This window comes from Chionomys nivalis, chromosome 8 (genome assembly GCF_950005125.1).
Source record: "Chionomys nivalis chromosome 8, mChiNiv1.1, whole genome shotgun sequence".
NCBI lineage: Eukaryota > Metazoa > Chordata > Mammalia > Rodentia > Cricetidae > Chionomys > Chionomys nivalis.
In genome coordinates, this window is record NC_080093.1 from 84,201,207 (window position 1) to 84,220,057 (window position 18,851).

An 18,851-nucleotide genomic window follows, 5' to 3' on the forward strand; every position below is an offset into this window, starting at 1 on the left:
AAGGCAGTGAAGGAAGAAGGGAGGGAAAGAGGGAAAGAGGGAGAAGAAAAAGAGGCCTGAAAGTTGCACTGCGCCATGCAACCTGAAGATGGCGATCTTCTCCTAAACTTCTCCCAAAAATTCCAAGTATTTGAAGAACTTAGTAAAACCTTGAAAAATGACTGCTGTCAAATAATACCAAGAGAAAAATTATAATCCACTTAGGAATCTAAAGAAATCGAGACAAATCACTCATGTCGAAGGACACTGGTGTCCAAGCTGAATTCGAATGAGGACAAATCACCTGCATTTGCTTCCTGACACACTCTAGCTTGGACTGTCTGTCCGGCACCCTCGCGTAACCTGGGCAGCCTTTAATGGCAGGCACAGGGGATGGGTGTGGAGTCAGGTCAAGAAAGTGACTTGCATATTTAGCCAGGAGAGGCTGGGGGGTTGCACGGGCCTCTGCAGCTGCCAGGGAGAAGGTGACCCTGAACCAGGAGTCCTCCTGAGCTTAAGCATGCAGGGTGCTATATCCCTTTACTTCCTACCAGGATGCCTCTTTCCCCTTCCTAATTCCACCCAGTGCAGCAGAAAGGACACAATGGCTGAGTGCAAGGCGGCCACTGGGAAAGCAAGCGGGAGGGACGCTGAGCCACCAAGGAAAGCAGACAGAGCCTGGCTCTGTGAAACGTCTATAAAACCTGCATTTCCAGATGCTTTCAATTGCCTCTTCCCCAAAGGCTAATGAAGAAAGAGGGTGAGTTCCCAGACCAGCTCAGAGAATATAAACCACCCAGCAGACGGGCTGCAGCCATGAGAAGCCTTGTGCTGGGTGTGGGGCAATTTAGCACCACTCAAGAAAAAGCTGAGGGACTGCACCATGCCTGGGCATCATGCAGAGCCTTGGATACCATCTCATCTCGGGTCCTCCTGGGGGACCACAGAAGAAAACCTAGGAGCCGCCCACCTGAGTCTAGCCAACCATCGAAACAAGGTGCAGCACCCCTCGGAGCCCTGGAAGGTCAAATGTACTTTGAGATCATGTATTCTAAGGATGTTAAGGATACAGAGGTAGGAATCTGCTTGTGGAGAGCTGTGTGACCCGAGGCACCTGAGCTGGGCTGTGAGACCTGAACACAAGAGGATACAGGAGGCTGGGTCATCTCCAGGGTGAATGTCAAGGTCAAGTGAAAGAGAGCTGCTGTACAGTCTGCCTGGTCAGCCACAACGCAGACACAGGACTGGCTTAGCAGCCCCTACCCAACCCAGAGGCTTCACAGTTGACACACTTCCCTGCTGCAGCCACCAGGGCAGAGGCGAAGGCTCCACAGCATCCCCAGCCCACGCCCATCCTCTGTCACACACGCTACTTTCTTCTGACTTGTTCTGATGACATTTCCCTGAACCCACTAACGTCAAAATTGTGGTCTGACAAAGGAATTTTACTGGATCTGGGCATTGAAGTCTTTGCAAGAAGCTATAAAGATAAGAAAAGGCCTAGGTTGGCCCAACCACTTTACTGGAAGGAATCAGGTTATCTGAGGGTCCATCACTGGGACATCAATGAGAGCTGGATCAGAGAACTTGGGTTCCCTCAGGCAAGAAGGGTGTTGACTCACACCACAGGCCAGGGTCCCACGGTCCAGATGCTTCCAGCCACTGAGAGATAAGGAGCAGAAAGAAGTCAGGCACTGTCCATCCAGGGCCTAGGCCACCTTCAGCAATTTCCATCGAGCAGAACACAACTGTCTGGACTTTGCTCCCATCCTCCACACTGAGCTATGAACTAACTAACTGTCCATCCTGATCCCCTCTCTCCCCCACTTTGAGGTTAACGTCATTCTCTCTCTGAAAGTCAGTGGGGGGGGCAGGGCACTTGTTCAGCCAGCACTAGATATTAGTGATTTATTGCTTGGAATTTCCCTAAAATGCCTCAAGTCACTGGCTTTTGAGTCAAAGTTCAAATAGCCAACCCTTCTATCTATCTGTGAACTGCTTCCAATGCTACATAAATTCTGGATCCCAGCACCAATGTCAATGCCTTGTTTAGCTTAGGGATGGCAAGACACTGTAAGAGCTTCCTCCCTGGTCCCATGGCTCTTCTACATTCCATCAGCGTGCTCAGCCCTCCCAGGTACCCTCTGCCTCTTGCAGCTGCTACTCACCAAGGCTCTGCTCTCACTACCCACCATCTGGCTCTACTTCCCATTGTAGTGCTTCAAGACTGGATCAAAAGTCACTTTGGCAATGTCAGATTTGCCTAAAGACAGCATCAAAATGCAAGTAACATAGTCAGTTACTCAGAGACCTTACTAGGCTCACAACAAAACCTGGAAACTGAGGGTCACACACCAAGAAGCCAAGGAATCTTATCTTTGTATGAGTTACAGGTGTCATGAAAGTGAGGCAGAAGAGACAAAGGTGAGGACGTTCTTTACTTCGCTGTCATCACAGTCGGCTGAGCTGTAAAAGAAGACCCCAGAAAGGCTATCCAGTTCCACACTAGCCTTGTCCCTGGAGCTCACACTTTGGAGGCAAGCTTAGGAGGTTCCTGCCGGTCAGGCATGCTCCGGTACCGGAGCTGGACCATGTGTCATCTCCTCTCCCGGCGTCCCCTTCTCTAAGCAACCCTGTACATTCTCTTCTGTGCCCAGCTCCTGCTCACGCTGGCAATCAGATTACACTGGTCATCAAGCATGGAACCTGGCACCTGGGAAGAATAGCAAGGAGGGGCTGTGCTGTAGGTGAGTAGAGGGGCAGGGCAAGGCACCACTGAAGGAAGTTTCCTGGTTCTAGGAGTGGGTTGGGGGTGGGGAACCGTCCAGGCTTTATCAGGCACACACATTTCCTACCAGGAGCTTTTGTGTACACAAGGAAGCAGCTGCCTGCATTCCCCTCTGCATACTGGGCCCCAATTCCAGGACTGGCCCTAGATGGCCCCCATTCACGGAGGAACTTGCACTTCATACTCGATGCCCAACACGAAACCACGTAGGAAGCACACTTTTCAAGCACTCCCAACCACTTCTGAAACAGTCTTTGTTATTTAGGTTCTTCCTCCTTTCCTTCACCCTCTGCTGTTTTTCTCTTCGCTTCTAGTAGAGCCAATGGTAACAGAGGGACTGCCTTGCTGGTTTCCTACCAACATAAACAACCACCAACTTGGGGAAGTGCTGCCATCTGCTGCACAGGACATGGGGCCAGCAGGGGGCGCACAGCCATCTATTATCCTTCCATTAGTTCCTCGCAGCCTTGGGCCATGAACACAGGCATAAATGCACCAGACAGCCTTTTGGACACAATCTCAGGGCTCGGAGTCAGCTGACCTGGATATGAATCCCATCTTGAGTATCAGTTGGCAGTCAAACATTAGGCACACTACTTCATACGGATTAAATAAGCTAACATATAGTACTGGCACACGGGAAAGGTTTAAGAGGTACTGGTCATAACTGCTACTGGAACACTGTCCACATGACAGTCACAAAGCTGAGAAGTCCTTAGTGATGACAACAGCGTCATGTGGCGAGCCAGTAGGGTTTCAAGAAAGGCTGGTACGGGGTATGCAGCCCCGTACCCGGAAGACGGGCTAAGAACTCATGACACAGAAGACCAGGGCTCAAAGCAGCCTAGGAGGTAGCAATCCCCTTCAGCCTCTTCCTCAGGAAGAGGTAGAGTGACTTTAGCACCAAGATTCAGAGTAAGCGAACTCCCCAGCACCGTGTCTGGCTCTTTTTTCACTCTCACTCCCTCTCTTCTACTAAGACTATTCTCTAAGATTTACTTCATTTCAATTACATGTACGCATGTGTGTCTGTGTGTAGGGAAGTACGCATGAGCGCAGGTGCCTGCAGACCCCGGTGAGCCACCTGATGTGAATGCTGTGAACTGAACTCATCTTCTGCAAGAGCAGAAAGTGGTCTTCGGCTCTGAGCCATCTCCCCAGCCCCTCCTGGGGACATTTCGCCACCTCACGATTTGAATGAACCTACATTGCTGCAAAGACACAGAAGAAACACAGGGCAAGCAGAGACGGAGCAAAGAGCTAGACACTCCAACTGCAACATTTAATTTGGTTAAGGTCTTAGAGTTATTGGCCACTTTGCTAATTTCCTTATCAAATTAATGTGACTAATGTTTTCATGTTAAATTTTAAGTATTTCCAAATGTCTTTAAACATATGAGCTGAGTATTTTAAATGACCATAACTTTTCTATCGCAGAAAAAAAAATACAATGAAATTAATGCCTCAGAAGTCACAGAGAGTCTCAAGAGCCAAAGAAATCATGCACATGTTTTGAATTTTTCAGCCTAATCTTGATTCTGAAGCAGCACTCAGGCCTGTCAGGGAACACACAAGGCGTTTGCCTAGTGTATGGTAGGTGAGGTCATTGCAAAGGCTGGTGCTTCAGACTCCATTAGATGCTTTAAATAACTTGGTTAATTCCCTTTCACTTCAAGGACCCAATTACCACTTTTCTCTTCCAGCACAGAGACTACACTTGGGCCCTCATGTTTCCACTAAATGAGAAGATGCACAATTTCAGCCTGCTACACATGTAGCCCAGGCTGGCCTACAATTGATTATCAATTCAAAGATGAGTGTAAACCCCTGATCCTTCTGGACCTACCTCCCAAATGCTGGGATTATAGGCATGGGCCTCCATGTTCAAGTTATGTGGTGCTGGCAATAACCCAGGCTCCATGCATGCTAGGCAAGCGCTCTACCAACTGAGCCGGCCCCCACACGTTCATCTGCGTACATTTAACTGCAGAATGAGTGTTCTAAAAAATGTGAGGCAGACTAGATAACAACATTATTCTATAATAGTGTTAAGATTTTATTTGGTGAATCTGATATAAACGTCATACCCCAAGTCAGAAACATCAACATCGAGACACATCAGAAAGTATTTTCATTGCCTAAAACTGTTGTACGCTCTTACTGTTGAGATGCTGTGGGCAGAACCAAGGGTCTAGCACATTCACACTTAATAACCCTCTCCCACTGAGCTACATATCTAGCCTTGAAACTACACAACTTTTATTTTTGTTTTGGTTTGGTTTTTTGAGACAGGGTTCTCTATGTAACAGTCCTGGCTGTCCTGGAACTCACTCTCTAGACCAGGCTGGACTCAAACTCACCGAGATCCACCTGGGCTCTGCCTCCTGAGTGCTGGGGTTAAAGGCGTGCACCATGACCGCCCAGCTGAAACTAGACATTTTAAAACTATAGATCAAGTAACCTTATTTTTAAAAAGATTCTAGTTTTCATTATATGTCAGTATGCATGTGCCTTTGAATGAGCATGCAAGGCCTTGGAGGCCAGGAAGAGCATCGGATCTCTGGAAGCTGGACTTAAAGGAGGGTGGGTTCTCTGCAGGAGCAGTGCATGAAGATCAAGCAGCTTTCAACTGTGAGGAAAGACTCTATACTGGCGCTCGGAAGCCTCTGACATACTCTATTTAGTTGGCCCTTAGAGTACGTATTTTCTTTTTTCTTTAGTTTGGGACCTCAGTCTATGGGATGGTGCCATCTCCATTCCCCGAACAGTGCAGTAGGAAACTATTTAAAACAAGAAATGCATGACACAAAGAAACCTTGTCTCAAAAAACAACCCCTCCCCCTCAAACAAATCCATGATTTAAAGTACAGAGGAGGGTGTGTGTAGGCTATAAGGGATTGGGCATCTGCAGCTTTGGGGATGTTCCACCCACACTGAGGGACCACGATCAAGAAATCTGATGTGTTTTTGATTAGGCAATTTCAAACATGAGCGATAGGGTACAGAGGGAGAGACCTAGTCAGGACTGTACAGGCAGTTCGGGGCCATCGTCAATGGTGCGATTTACAGCAGTGAGCAGAGAACGCCTCAGGAGACGATGCAGTCTGGTCCTCCTGCTTGCTAACTATATAACTTAAGTCACCTGGCTTCAGTTTCCTCCTCTGCAAAGCGAGGAAAACAGAACCTGTCTACAGGGGCGCTGTGGGGATAGAATCAATGGCAAAGTACTGGGGAACAAACACATGATGCGGAAGGGAGATGGTCAGGCCGGCCTCTAGGAAGAACAAGACTGTGATCTTCCGCTGTCATCACAATGCCCCCACCTGTGTGGAGTCCAGACAGCCTCCAGCCACCGGAGCAGAGCAGACCATGCAGCTGCAGCCTTGCTCTAGCCAAGTGCCTCTCCAGTTTCTGCTACCTACTTTACTTCACTGTCTCCTAACTCTGCGGCAGCCCTATTTCCTGTCAGTCCTCAGGGGGCAGGTATATCAGAGGGTCCCACGTGAACTCTTGGAATTTTGGTAACATCTGGTGCACTGCCTCCTCCTTGGGCACCTCCACCCCAGCCAAGCAGAAGCTCAGAGGGTCACCTCTGATGCTGCTCAGCATAGTTATTCACGTAGGACAAACTGTGTGTGCTCGCCTGTCTGTCTGTCTGCCTATCATCTATCTGCCTGCCTGCTTCCCTCCCTCCCTATCTCTGTATATCAGACACGGTCTTGCGATGGAGCCTTGGCTGGGCTAGAACTTACTATGTAGACCAGGCTGATCTCAAACTCACTGAGATCTGTCTGCCACCATGCCCGGCTTATGACTTTTTCTATTGATAACAGATGATAGCAAGACCCACAGTGGACCCTGGAACCGCATTTTCAGCATGGTCCCCAAAGAGATCACTGTCGGGACATAGAGCATGGAAAGGAGTTGGTCAGGATCCCGAACACTAACTCATGATTGCTTCAACTGCTGTCTGGGGCTCACCCACACACAGATGCAACCCTCACACTCTCAGCCAAGGAGTGGGCGTGAACAAAGGGTACAGGCTTATGGGGTTGGGGAAGAAGGGAGGCGCGCATATGCACGGGATGATGCGTACAAGATGGAGTGGGTGGAGAAGGAAAAGAAGCAAATGACAAACAGACTCCAGATGCCTGTGTTTCTGGTATTTACAACACGGTAAGACACTGCAGTCCACAGTAGCTATCAGAGCACCAACATGACTTCTGGAGATAATGTTTTTGTTGATTTGGGTGTTTTTTTTGGGGGGTGGGGGAACAACACAAACTTAGAAATGCTAGATAATAGGCAGGTTGACTGTTTAGGCTTTAGTGTTTTAGAAAGTATCTTTAGCCCTGAGAAATTAACTACATGATTGAAGAAGTTACTAATCCATTGTCGTCTTTTATCTAATTGTATTCAACTACTTTAAACCATAGCAGCCACACAAGAATGCTCAGTAATATTACCTGTTGTTAAATTTTATGAGACATAACCTGTCCTCCAGCCAAGGTACTCCCTGGAGCTTGTAGTCCAAGGAGCAGTGAACAACCACCTTTGAAGCTGGAGCTATCTGCCAACAGCATCCTTTTCCCCGGGTGAGGAACGGCTGTCTGGCTGGTTTTACATAGGACATTACACAGATGTAAGGGAAAGGGGGTCCATAAAGGATAGACCACAGGCTGAAGAAACGAGCAGATAAAAGCACTTCCCGCTAGCCACATCCCTCTGGGCACACTCACCGAGTCCGGGTCTCTCTGCTGTTCAAGGAAAGCTGAAAATTCCACCAGACGAAGCTTGGTTGTGCCGATGGAACGGCCCTGCCAGGCAGGGACCGAGGGAGCTGGGGCTGACGCAGACTCAAACCCTGAAATAACAATAGTCACCTTTACACAAGTCCACGTGTGCCTCGTCCTAAACCTCAGTGGGGCCTAGAAGGGAAGGACTACTCCCTCCGCTAGGGGCACCCAGGCAGTGTGACAGCTAAGCAGACTGCACGAGGCTCATCATGAAGACAGCTTCAGCTAAGGTTAAGGGACCATGGCAGGAAGACAACACTGTGATGGCTGATAATGCTTAATGTCCATTGTCAGGCTTGACTAAATTTAGAGTCACTTTGGTAAAACATCCGTGAGGTTTAACTTAAGGAAAGAAGCACCCAGAAGGTACATAACACCATCTCATGGCTGGAGTCCTGAACGTATAAGAGACAGAGTTGAGCATCCGCACTCCTATCTCTGCTTCCTGTCTTATGGATGGAATGTGACCAGCTGCTTCATGCTCCTCTTACCCTGACTTCACTGCCACGGTGGACTACACCCTCAAACTGTGAACCCAAACGAAACTTTCCTCCTTCAGGTGCTTGTGCTGAAATTTTGTCAAAGTGACTAATACAGGCAGCTAGTCCTGGGCAAAGAGGGCAGGCTGGAGAGTAAGGGAAGGATGGCAGAAGCATCTAGGGAAATGCTTGTGAAGGCATCCTGTCAAGTCAGGACCCACAGAACACTGCTTCTACTGGCTCACCTTCTATCTCAAGATTGTGACCATTCCCTCAGGATGCTCCATGGAAGCAGAGGGCAACAGGGATTGCAATTTTATTTGGGACATTAAAGGGGGTAAATCAAGGATTATACAATACCACAAGAATTTCAGCTGAGTGACACTATGTATATTTGGGTAAGAGAGTTCATGGTAAGGCGAGCCAGAAGGGCCAGCTAGGCTCACAGCTTCTGCTCTGAGCTTCCATGGAAGCCCTCCACTGCAGAAGGAAACCAACCAGGAATTGAAATTCACTATCTAAGAAAGCTGAAGTTATCTGTGCCTGACTGAGATTGCAGGACTTGGCAGCTGCTGAGGACGGCAACCACAACAACTTCCCCTTCTAAGTGGAACCCAGCATCTTAGGTGAAAGTGGCCAGGCTTCCTGTTTCCTGACAACCCCACAGGAAGAGCGCTTTGGGAGAAATGGCTGGTTTAAATTTTATTCTTATTTAGTGGCTTTTATCATCTTAAATGCTTTTCCTGCATATACATATGTGTATCATACGTGTGCTTGGTGCCCAAAGGTCAGAAAAGGGGATTTTATCCCCTGGAACTGGATTAATAAATGGTTATAAGATATTGTATGGGTGCTGGAAAATGGACCCAGCTCCTCTGCAATGGCAATCGGTGCTTTTAAGCACTGAGCCATCTCTCTAGACCCCAGGAGAAGGCACTCTTCAGTGAAGGGACCCAGCATCTGATGGGAGATACCTGGGACTTTTCTCAGCTTCAAGATAGGGCTCGCCCTTAGGAGGAAAAAGAAGAGAAGCGGCTGGTGGCTAAGAACAGCATCACTGCACTCTTGGGACAAGAGAGGCCAGGCTGCCCCTCACTCCCCATCAAAGAAGAAACAAGAAGACTCACCTGGAATGGGGGCTGTGACTGCTGGCTGGATGGGGTAGGCCTGTTGCACAAAGGGCTTGACGCTAGGGACAAATGGTTAGCTAGAGTCAAATCGTGGGTGCAGTGGTAGCTTTGGCCTCCAGTAGGACTCCCCCGTGACCCACCACACTGCCTGGCTCCCTGCCTGCACAGAGTTGCCCATTTCATGCTGAACTATATCTACAAAAAGGAAGTTTCTCCCTCCAAAGGAAAGACCAGTCAGCAGGCTGCGGGGCTGAAAACTCATAACGATTTGGTGGGATAAGCTGGCCAGGGTTCAGCTCTACTTCCCCATGGTGTAGGGGGTACCCATGGAGAGCACTTTTCATGCCCACACAGACCAGGGTCATCTGTCACAGCCCAGGCAAGTTTAGGATGCCGTGAGTCAGGAGTTACCTTCTTTAGACCACACGGCTCAGATTATACAAAGAAAATTTCCTTTCTGCTTTATCCCCAAACTGGCCTTGACTCTTGTGGGCTGAACTTGCTCCCTAAATTCAAGGGGTTTCTGGGACTTCAGGCACTCCTATCGCAGGGACTGCCACAATGGAAAGCCAGTGTCTTGCCGACCTCTAGGAGGTGAGGAAGCCCCTGGTGCTGCAGCCAAAGCCATGAAGAATAAGGGACCTAATTCAAGTTTCTGGCTGTGTCACTGCTAATACTGAAGGTGGGACAAATGAGTCTACATCTGTGCTAACTCAGAAAGGCGGGTCCTATGCCAAGTCCTAGAACATGGGGACATAAGGACTGGCAGATCCAGGGACTTCCGTTTGACGATCTCCTCCCTCTATCCCCTAAGAAAGCCTGGTGCCGAAGAAATCCCCCAGGGTGGGTTATCTCCCCCTGCTACCTGGGCCCTTCCCAGACTTACTCTTGTGAGGATCCTGGCTGTCCTGTCTGTATCATTCCAGGCCAGAACTGGAAGGTAAGAGGCAAAGGCTTCAGGGTTATAAGTTCTCATTAAAGAACAGTTTGTGATGTGTTCCCACCCACCAGCTGTGGAGTACAGGTGTGGTCAGTGGTGTTTTCAGACCAGTTTACCCCTGACCTGGTAATGGGGCGGGGGGAGCTTCCTTTGCCATTGCGTCCTGACAACTCTCCTAAGGCCAATATGGAAGCACTTGAGTTTATTCTGCACAGACTGGCACTCCTCTACTCCAAGTGCTTCCTGTACACCCCACAGTGTGTAGTTCTCCAGGTCCAATGGAGCAACACACGGACTTTGAAATAATGAAGCCAGAGCTTGGAGAAGCAACTAGGGCCCTCATTTTTGCAGTGAGCATACCTAAGGCCTTTGGGGCCTGCTAGTCCCCAGTGAGGGAGAAGGGAAGAATCCTGACAGTATTACTTATATGATCAACCAAGACACCTCTACTGAAGTCTCTTTACTGAGTAACCCCAGCTTTGGCATCTACAGAATGGCCACGACAATAAGACTACTGAAGAAGGTCCTAGGGTGAAACAAGATGCAACAGACAGCTTCTCAGCCTTCAGGAGCTGCCCTGTGGTTGCTAGAAAGTGATCCTAAGGATACAGGGATGGAGACCAAGAAGCAGGAAAGAGTGAAAGAGGCAGGTAACAACTAAATGGAACACCAAAAACAAAACATTTATCTCTTCCTATTTTATTCTTCTTATTATTTCCATTTTTCTTCTCTTTTCTTTCTAGCCTCATCTCTCTCACCTTCCTTATCTTACATATCTATGAATCCATCCATAATATATCATCTATCAATCATCCATCTATCTATCCATCCACCTAACATCTATATATACTCATCCATCCACCCATCTACCTATCATCCATGTATCACCTATCTTTTAATCTATTCATCTGTCTGTCTGTCTGTCTATCCATTTGTACATCCACCATCTGTTATTTTATTTTGTGATATTGTGGATTGTCCTAAGGGCTTAATATATGAGCAAGTGCTCTACCACTGAGTCACATCCTCACTGAAGTCCCTTTTATAGTTCTAGTTTTAGATAGGACCTCATCAAGTTGACAGTCTGACCTTGAACTTACTATGTAGACCAAACAGGCTTTCAAATTTATGATCTTCCTAAATCAGCCTCAAGAGTAGCTATACCATCATACCCAATAAACCACCATTCCTGGATTCGGTTCCTAACTTACCCCCGGTGCCCCCGGGAAGGTGGGGCGTGGAATCCCAGGCAGCCCCAGCTTGTTGTGGATAGCAGTAGCCGAAACGATCTGGGCTGATGACATGGCAGCCATGTGCTGCAAGGCCTTGTCCTTAGCAGTCTGATCCTTGAAGACGACAGTGACACACGGACTTAATACAGAACACACAACTACCATGTGGGTCAAACAGTACAGCCATGAGCACAAAGACTACAATACAGAGCCACACGGGGGCCAGGAAAGCACACATGCATGGAGAGAAATCAACACAGCCACGAGGCTGAGACTCTGACTTATGGAACTGGGGCTACTCGCAAGCTATACCTAGGGGCAAGGTTGGATTTTAAACCCTTAATCCATTTTCCAATAGACAGGAAGGTAAACAATGTATCCATTGTTTTTACTTCCAAAAGAATTCTCAATGACTTATCACACTAGGGGTAAAGGTGACCCTGCTTTCAAGTGAGAGGTAAGAAGCACGGTGATCAGCAGAGGCAGGGCCATCCACAGAAAGTAAGGAGCGCTACCTGGGTGCCTGCTGTCACTGGGCCATGGTGCCAGGCCCTGCTGGTTATCATTCAAGGCCCAGGAACCCTAGAAGGCATCTATGGAGGGGCAGCTCAGAAGCAGCAGACAGGCAGGGGGCAGCCAAGCAGCATGCTGTCGGGGCACATGCTATGGGGCTAAGGCTACAGTGGTTCCTTTATCAAAGCTCACAGTGTAGGTGATGCTACAGTAGTTCCTTTCCTAAATGGATTCTTTTCTACAAAGCCAAGACTGGTAACACAAAGCTAGCCAAAATAAAAAGTCTGCCAAGCACAGCTAAAATACAGATACTCAGTTTAAAGGATATACTTACCATGCTTGTTACCTGGATACAACAATAAACAGTTTGTTAAAAGAATCACGTACAAAGGCAGGGTTACTTTTCTTCTTTAGTTAAAAAATAGTATGTATAAACACAACATTTGGGTGCTATAAAAATGTGAATGTGGGCATTTTCTATACTTTAGGGTACCACACAGATAGTTATCCAACAACCATCATTGACATAACACTCCCAACCCCCAATTCCCTGACTATGTGGTTATGTGGTGTCCCCATTATAAATGAAACAATGGTCAGGCCTTGTGTGTAGCAAGCCCCATGGGTACATGCAAGGCCTGAGAGGTGTGAGAGTCTGTACTCAGAGCCTATAGGCCACTGAAACAGGAACAGAATAGTGACACCAACAACCTTCTACAAAGGTGCCTCTCGGAGTGTACAGTGAGGGACAGTGACTGAGACGACACCAAGTGTCAGCCTCCTGGCAGCTTCCAAGTATACAGTTAACCAAAGGTGAGGGATAAACAGGACAAGCCGCCAAAGGGAAGATTAAGAGGAGCTTGAGAAAGAATCAGACTCGGAAACAATTCTGGAAGCTTCTAACAAGGATGCATTTGATTCTTCAAAATGTGGACAGCACTTTGCACCAGCACACCAGGACACCATGAGTGTTTTCTAAAAGCTCATTATCAAGAGACGGGTTTGCAAAGGATAAAACCATCCTACTACAAGTTGTGGAAGAATAAGAAGGGAGAACAGGAGGAGCTAAGGATGCATTTTTACATTTCTGTATTTTATACTCAAGAGCTAGTGAGCCCTGAGCCGGCTCTCCAGGCTGCACTGGCACACTGAGGACACCTGCCATGCCATGGCACTTTCTGTATCAAGGGCACAGTGAAGGCTGGAACACTTGCTTGATTGCTGGTCCCTGCTAGAATGGTCTAGTGTGACTAGGAAAGATGCTTAGGATCTCTTCATTGGCTAGCCAGTCAAACCTCTAATCTGAAGCCTGTCTAACCTGAAGTTGATGCAAGTAGAATTTAAGGCTATTTATAAACGTGTGTGTGTGTGTGTGTGTGTGTGCGCGCGCGCGCAAGTAAATAAAATTTTATGATAGACTGGGAGCATTTATGTGTCCTACAGCACAGTTGAGCCCAAGAGGCACATATGTCAGTGCCAGTCAATCTACTTTGAAAGCCCTATGGCTTCACCTGGCCCCACTCCTCCCCTCAGAAGGGATCTATGGGCAGTAAGAATGGCTCTACTCACAGGAAAGAACACCAACACATACTTGCTAGATTTTCTTTTTTTTTTTCTTCTTCTTCTTTTTTTTTTTTTTTTTGGTTTTTCGAGACAGGGTTTCTCTGTAGCTTTGGTGCCCATCCCGGAACTAGCTCTTGTAGACCAGGCTGGCCTCGACCTCCCGGAGATCCGCCTGCCTCTGCCTCCCGAGTGCAGGGATTAAAGGTGTGCGCCACCACCGCCCGGCATTTGCTAGATTTTCTTGGGGCCCATCCCTGGTGAGGTTATGAAAAGTCTCTGGGCAATTTGCTGAGGCAATGGCAGAGGAATGGCCATAGGTGTCTTCCCTATGATTTACAACTTCTTTAGGACCCAGACCTGGTACTTTAAAGGGGGGGGGGGGGCAGACTTTTTGCTGCTCAGCTGGAGTGAATTCTGAAGAACAGAACCACTCTAGGACCTGGTTCTGCTCCATGAAAAAGTCCTCAGCCTCTCAGAGACCTGTGAATTCTGTGTCCATGAGATGCTGATGGGAGGGGTGTGTCTGCCTGGCCTAGTGTGGAATAGGATTGGTGCATTTTAGGGGATGGCCTGTGAAACCAAAGCCCAGGTCCAGAGAGAAACCAGTTTCTTGAATCTCCACAATCTACTGGCTATGAGGACCTGTGATGTAGGAGGTTCTTCTGTCTATGTGTTGCTTTTATTGGTTAATGAATAAAGAAACTGGCTTGGCCTGATAGGGTAGAACAGAGTTAGGCAGGAAAAACTAAACTGAATGCTGGGAGGAAGAAGGCATAGTAGAGAGAAGCCATGTAGCCCACTGGAGCCAGATGGAACTTTACCCAGTAAGCCACAGCCACGTGGCAATACACAGATTACTAGAAATGGGTTAAATTAACATGTAAGAGTTAGCCAATAATAAGCTAGAGCTAATGGACCAAGCAGTGATTTAAATAATATAGTTTCTATGTGATTATTTCAGGGCTGAGCAGCCAGTAACCAACAAGCAGTCTCCTTATACAACAGACCTGCTTGAAACATTTCTCTTTGCTAGGTATGTTCAAAAGTTCTTCAAACTCCCATGAAGGCTTGATAGACATTTATTAAGTATGTATGTACTGCCATGTGGAGGTCAGAGGCCAGTTTGCAGGAGGCAGTTCTCTCCTTCCATCCTGTGAGGCCCTGGGATTGGAACTCAGATCATCAGGCTTGGCACAAGTGCTTTGCCTGCTGAGCCATCTCACCAGCCACATTCTCCTTCTTTTGAAACAAAGAAATTAGTCAGCATGAAGGGAGAAAAAAAAAAAACTATCTTTGTTGATTACCTCCACAGCTTCAGAACAAGACCTGGCTCATCTACTTAAGCACACTGGCTACTCTGGCAGGTACATTAATAAAAAACAAATACAGGAGAGCAGAGGCATTGTCTCTGTGATGTCTGGAGTACCCAGAGCTTTCCTGGAGTGAACTATACCTGGTAGGGAGGGATTCAAGTGCCTGGCTTCCTGTCCTACCCAGGGCAAGTCAAGTCAGGCCCTTCACTTTCTTCACTTAGGAAGAACTGTACCTGAATTTCTTACACCCTCCTGGCTCCATTATAAATGCAGGCATGTGTAGCTATGAGAGTGGCTGGTGAATTCCATTATAACCAGCATATCATAATCTATAAGGCCAGTGAACTAATCAACAGAAGCAACCGCGTAGTTTGTTCAGATCTGAGCATCTCTTAGCTGCCTGTCATGACAGAAAGCCAAGCGTGGGGCGGAAATGTTATCTCCACTAGAGGCTCCTACACTTGACCCACCTGCCTGAGAACAGGCAATTTTCTGTAAATGGACTGAAATGTCTACACTTGTGACTTCCTGCCATTTTCGGCAGAAATACTCTATTCATTATAGATCTCACAGCAATGGTCTTTCATCACAATATACATGGGAAAATTAAAAGGGTTGTGGTGGGTGCATGTCTGCATTTGGGGGAGGGGTCCTATAATCTAAAGCAACCCCGGAGATAGATAATAAGCACTGGCAGGGCTACACGAAAATCAGGATAAGAGCCTGGCTGCAGACCCTCTTACCCTGATGGGAGTTCGGAAAGACAATCTCTCAGCTGTCATTTGCAGCACAGAGACATGCGCCTGGCTTTAGAAAAATTATCACCCCGAGTGTCAAACCCGGGTAAATTGCTTGCCTGTGTCACTATGGGATAATATCCTGGTCTTTATCTGTTGGCTCTGCTCACCCTCACACAAAAGAAGAGGGGCTGATGGACGACACAAGTCTCAGTGCTGCGTCTAAGAAATGCGAGCTATGTTCACACACCAAATTAATTTCACTCTAAGATGTATTTGCACCTCTCAATGTTTCCAAGATGAGGATGAGATTTACAAAGGATGAACGTACTGTTTTATCTCGAAACACTGCAGTAAGTCAATATTGAGTTATGCGCTGCCTGTCTTAGACCCCAGGAAACACCGAGTGTGTGTATGTGTACACAGGAGAAGAGAAACAGTTGGGGGAAGGGAACAAATTCACACTCCCTGTTTCTCTTGAGCCCATGGCCCACTGAACTGCCAGAGAGTAGCAAACATGGGCCAAAGATGCTGGAAAAGTCTGGGCTAGAGGAAAGAACCTCATTATCTACCCTCCCTTCCTTGCTATTTAATTTATGCCGTCCACACTCAAGGGCCTCATCGGCCCTGCCCCATCTGCACAGTCCAACAGGCTGAGCCACTCAAACTCCTCAGCCTGAAACTTCACAAACTATTAGTACACAGGCTTTCATATTCGTGAAGACAAGCTCTGATCTGCTGGCTGCCTCCCCTTTGTGATCAGAATGGACGAGGTGTTAGGGAAATGCCTGTATGTAATATAATGGAAACGCAGCAATGTGAATGCACATGGCTGAAGAGGGCGTTCTTCAAGTCCAGGACCCTGTATCAACCAGACTCTAGTTATCATCATACGAACCTTTCCCTCCTTTTTCATTGTTTTGCCAGCACACAGTTAGCTTGCAAAAGCAATCTCATTGTCTCTAGACATTTTCCAGAGAAAAACTTTGAGGATAATGAATATGCATGTGCCTATTTGTAGTGTATCTCAGCTGCCATTCATTAATGAACAGCATGTTATATATAGTATATATAGATAACCCATATAGAATATACAGAGTATATATACAAATGATACAACACACCAATTTATTCATGAGCTATATTATCTAGGAATTTAGATCCCAATCTGTTTTATTCATACGGAAAAATTAGCATTAGCACGGGAAAATACATATGAAGTCATACAGACCAAGAGCAAAAAGCTCTCATAAGCTATTATATAATTTCCTGCAAACATGCTTTCCCCAGCAAATAAAATTATAACACAGGGGAGAGAAAACAGCAATTTGCTTGGGGGAAAAAAATTCTTTCTACCAGACAAAACATGAACTACTTCCCTAAGAATTACTTTTGCAGATGTGTCTCATCAAGCATAGTGTGGATACATGTGACCTCTGCAATAATTAACCGTGACCCCCGAGCAGATAAACATCACAAAAACATAAGGTGGTCTGGGCAAAGGATGGGGCACTTGAATGTTTTCTAGCAGCGATCTCTAATTTGCCTATCATTGCAGAAGGCGGGAGCAAACACAAAAGGGGCGACTCTGGTCAGGCCACAGCTACTGAGGAGGAGGGAAGCCACATTCAGCGCTGGCCTGACTTGCTGCCTAATGAGGAGCAATTAATTCATCGCATTGTATTCTGAAATGCCGAAGACTCCATTCACATCAAAGAAAAAATTTTTCAAGGCTTTTACACATTGTTCATTTTCAAATGTACAGGGCTATGTTTAGCTCTGTGTCATTGTCCACAGTGGTTCTTTTCTTCTGATGCAGGCCCCTGGCTTCACAAAGAACCGCAAATGAGGAGCTGGGTAGGTGAGCCTTGAGACGGTCCTAAGAATCGAGGATGTGGGCCAGCTGCGTTCTGGAGCTCGGTCCTGTATCTGGGAGCTGGCCAGCTGAGCTCTGGAATGGGAGCTGGCCTTCACTGCGTGTCTTCGCCATTTCCCTCAAACTCAGAGAAAGGCCAGCTGGAGAGATCCATGCACAGCACCAAGTCACCGGAATCCTTCTGCATAGCTCTGCAAAGAACTTGCTTTGGCACCAGACAGGCTAAAGATTAGGGTCAGATCTGTAACCCCAAACAGGTCACAAAGTTTTTCTGAGCCCTTTCTGCCTCCTTGCTAAAGTAAGAGCAAGGGCAGCCAGGATCAGACAAGATGGCAACCATCTTGCTCACCATCCAGGCTTCCCCTACCATGACCTGCTGCTCAGGAGCTCTGGCCTTCAGTGCACAATCTTGGTTGCCAGCGTTATTCTAGAGTATTCTCTGATATACCTTGGAGGTTGCTTAGCAAGAGATTTCTCAATTTAGATAAAAACATAAAACAGAGCTGCTTCAGTTTACCCTAAAAGAATCTCTGAGTCTTGTTTAGCCTGCATAGAGAGGCAAACAGATTCAATGCTGGGCTCCCTCACAAAGTCAGTCCTGCTTTGCCATATTCCTGGTGGAGATTCTAATTCCACCCCACGTCAGCTACTGTGCCTCTGAAACCAAAAGATTCATGTAATGAATGCAAGAGAACCTGAAGACTGGAACCTGAAGGAGGCTATGACGATTTCTCAAACCCAAGATAAAGCTAGAAGGAGCAGGTTCCCATCAAGGCTTGGAACCTTGTGTTTTGTTCAGGTCCCACTCCTCGTGTGGCCCAGGGACCACAGGGAGTGCCACACGGCTGTCTCCCCTGGAGTATGCCTTATTGTTCACACTAACTGGATGCAGCAGGCTATACTTGAGTGATGCTCCAAAAAGTTCTTGAACTTGAAAGAATAATATCAATAATTTGAGCTTTAAGTTCTTTGCTTATTAGAAGGAATGGTGGACTGGAAAGAAAGGTCTGTTGAAGATCAATCACAAGGGCCCCAGGGCAGAAATGAAGGCCTCAGTGGAGTTCGCATAGCTAATAATTCAGTTGCTGGATAGATCAGAGGCACAGGCGGCTTGGATGAGGCACTGGTGGGTGGGAGCTTTTCTTCATTGCATGCCACAGCCGGACACAGAACAAATCTGCCCAAGACAGAGTCCTTCCACGGTGAGGGCAGAGCGAGGCCTCCTTTCCTCTTCCTATTTCCTCATGCTGTGCAATCACTTAAACACAAACGTGGGGTAAAAGAGCTGCCTCCGGTCCATCTCCCTTGGCCATCTGCATAGCAAGGCATAAATTCCAGGGTCTCTGCCTTGATAGTTCTGGACGTCTGGGGTGAAGGAGACTCAGAGCAAAAGGCACTGTGTGGGAACTCCACAGAGAAAGAAAATATGCAAAACATGGAAAACACAGCTGCATTATTTTCCCATGCCAGGCTGAGTCTCAATCTGCAGAATCTCTAAAAGAGCT

The 18,851-nt window shown here is 47.3% G+C and overlaps 1 protein-coding gene across 2 annotated transcripts in view; it reads right to left on the minus strand.

The window, feature by feature from the left end:
• Tead1 (TEA domain transcription factor 1) overlaps nt 1-18,851 on the minus strand; it is a 228,319-nt gene that overhangs the window by 31,571 nt on the left and 177,897 nt on the right. For both annotated transcript variants that reach the window (XM_057778412.1, XM_057778411.1), the window contains 4 exons: nt 11,324-11,458; nt 10,059-10,105; nt 9,170-9,231; nt 7,507-7,631 (listed from right to left, as the gene is read on the minus strand). In XM_057778412.1, coding sequence (XP_057634395.1) covers nt 7,507-7,631; nt 9,170-9,231; nt 10,059-10,105; nt 11,324-11,458 — 369 coding nt within the window. The remainder of the gene's footprint in view (nt 1-7,506; nt 7,632-9,169; nt 9,232-10,058; nt 10,106-11,323; nt 11,459-18,851) is intronic.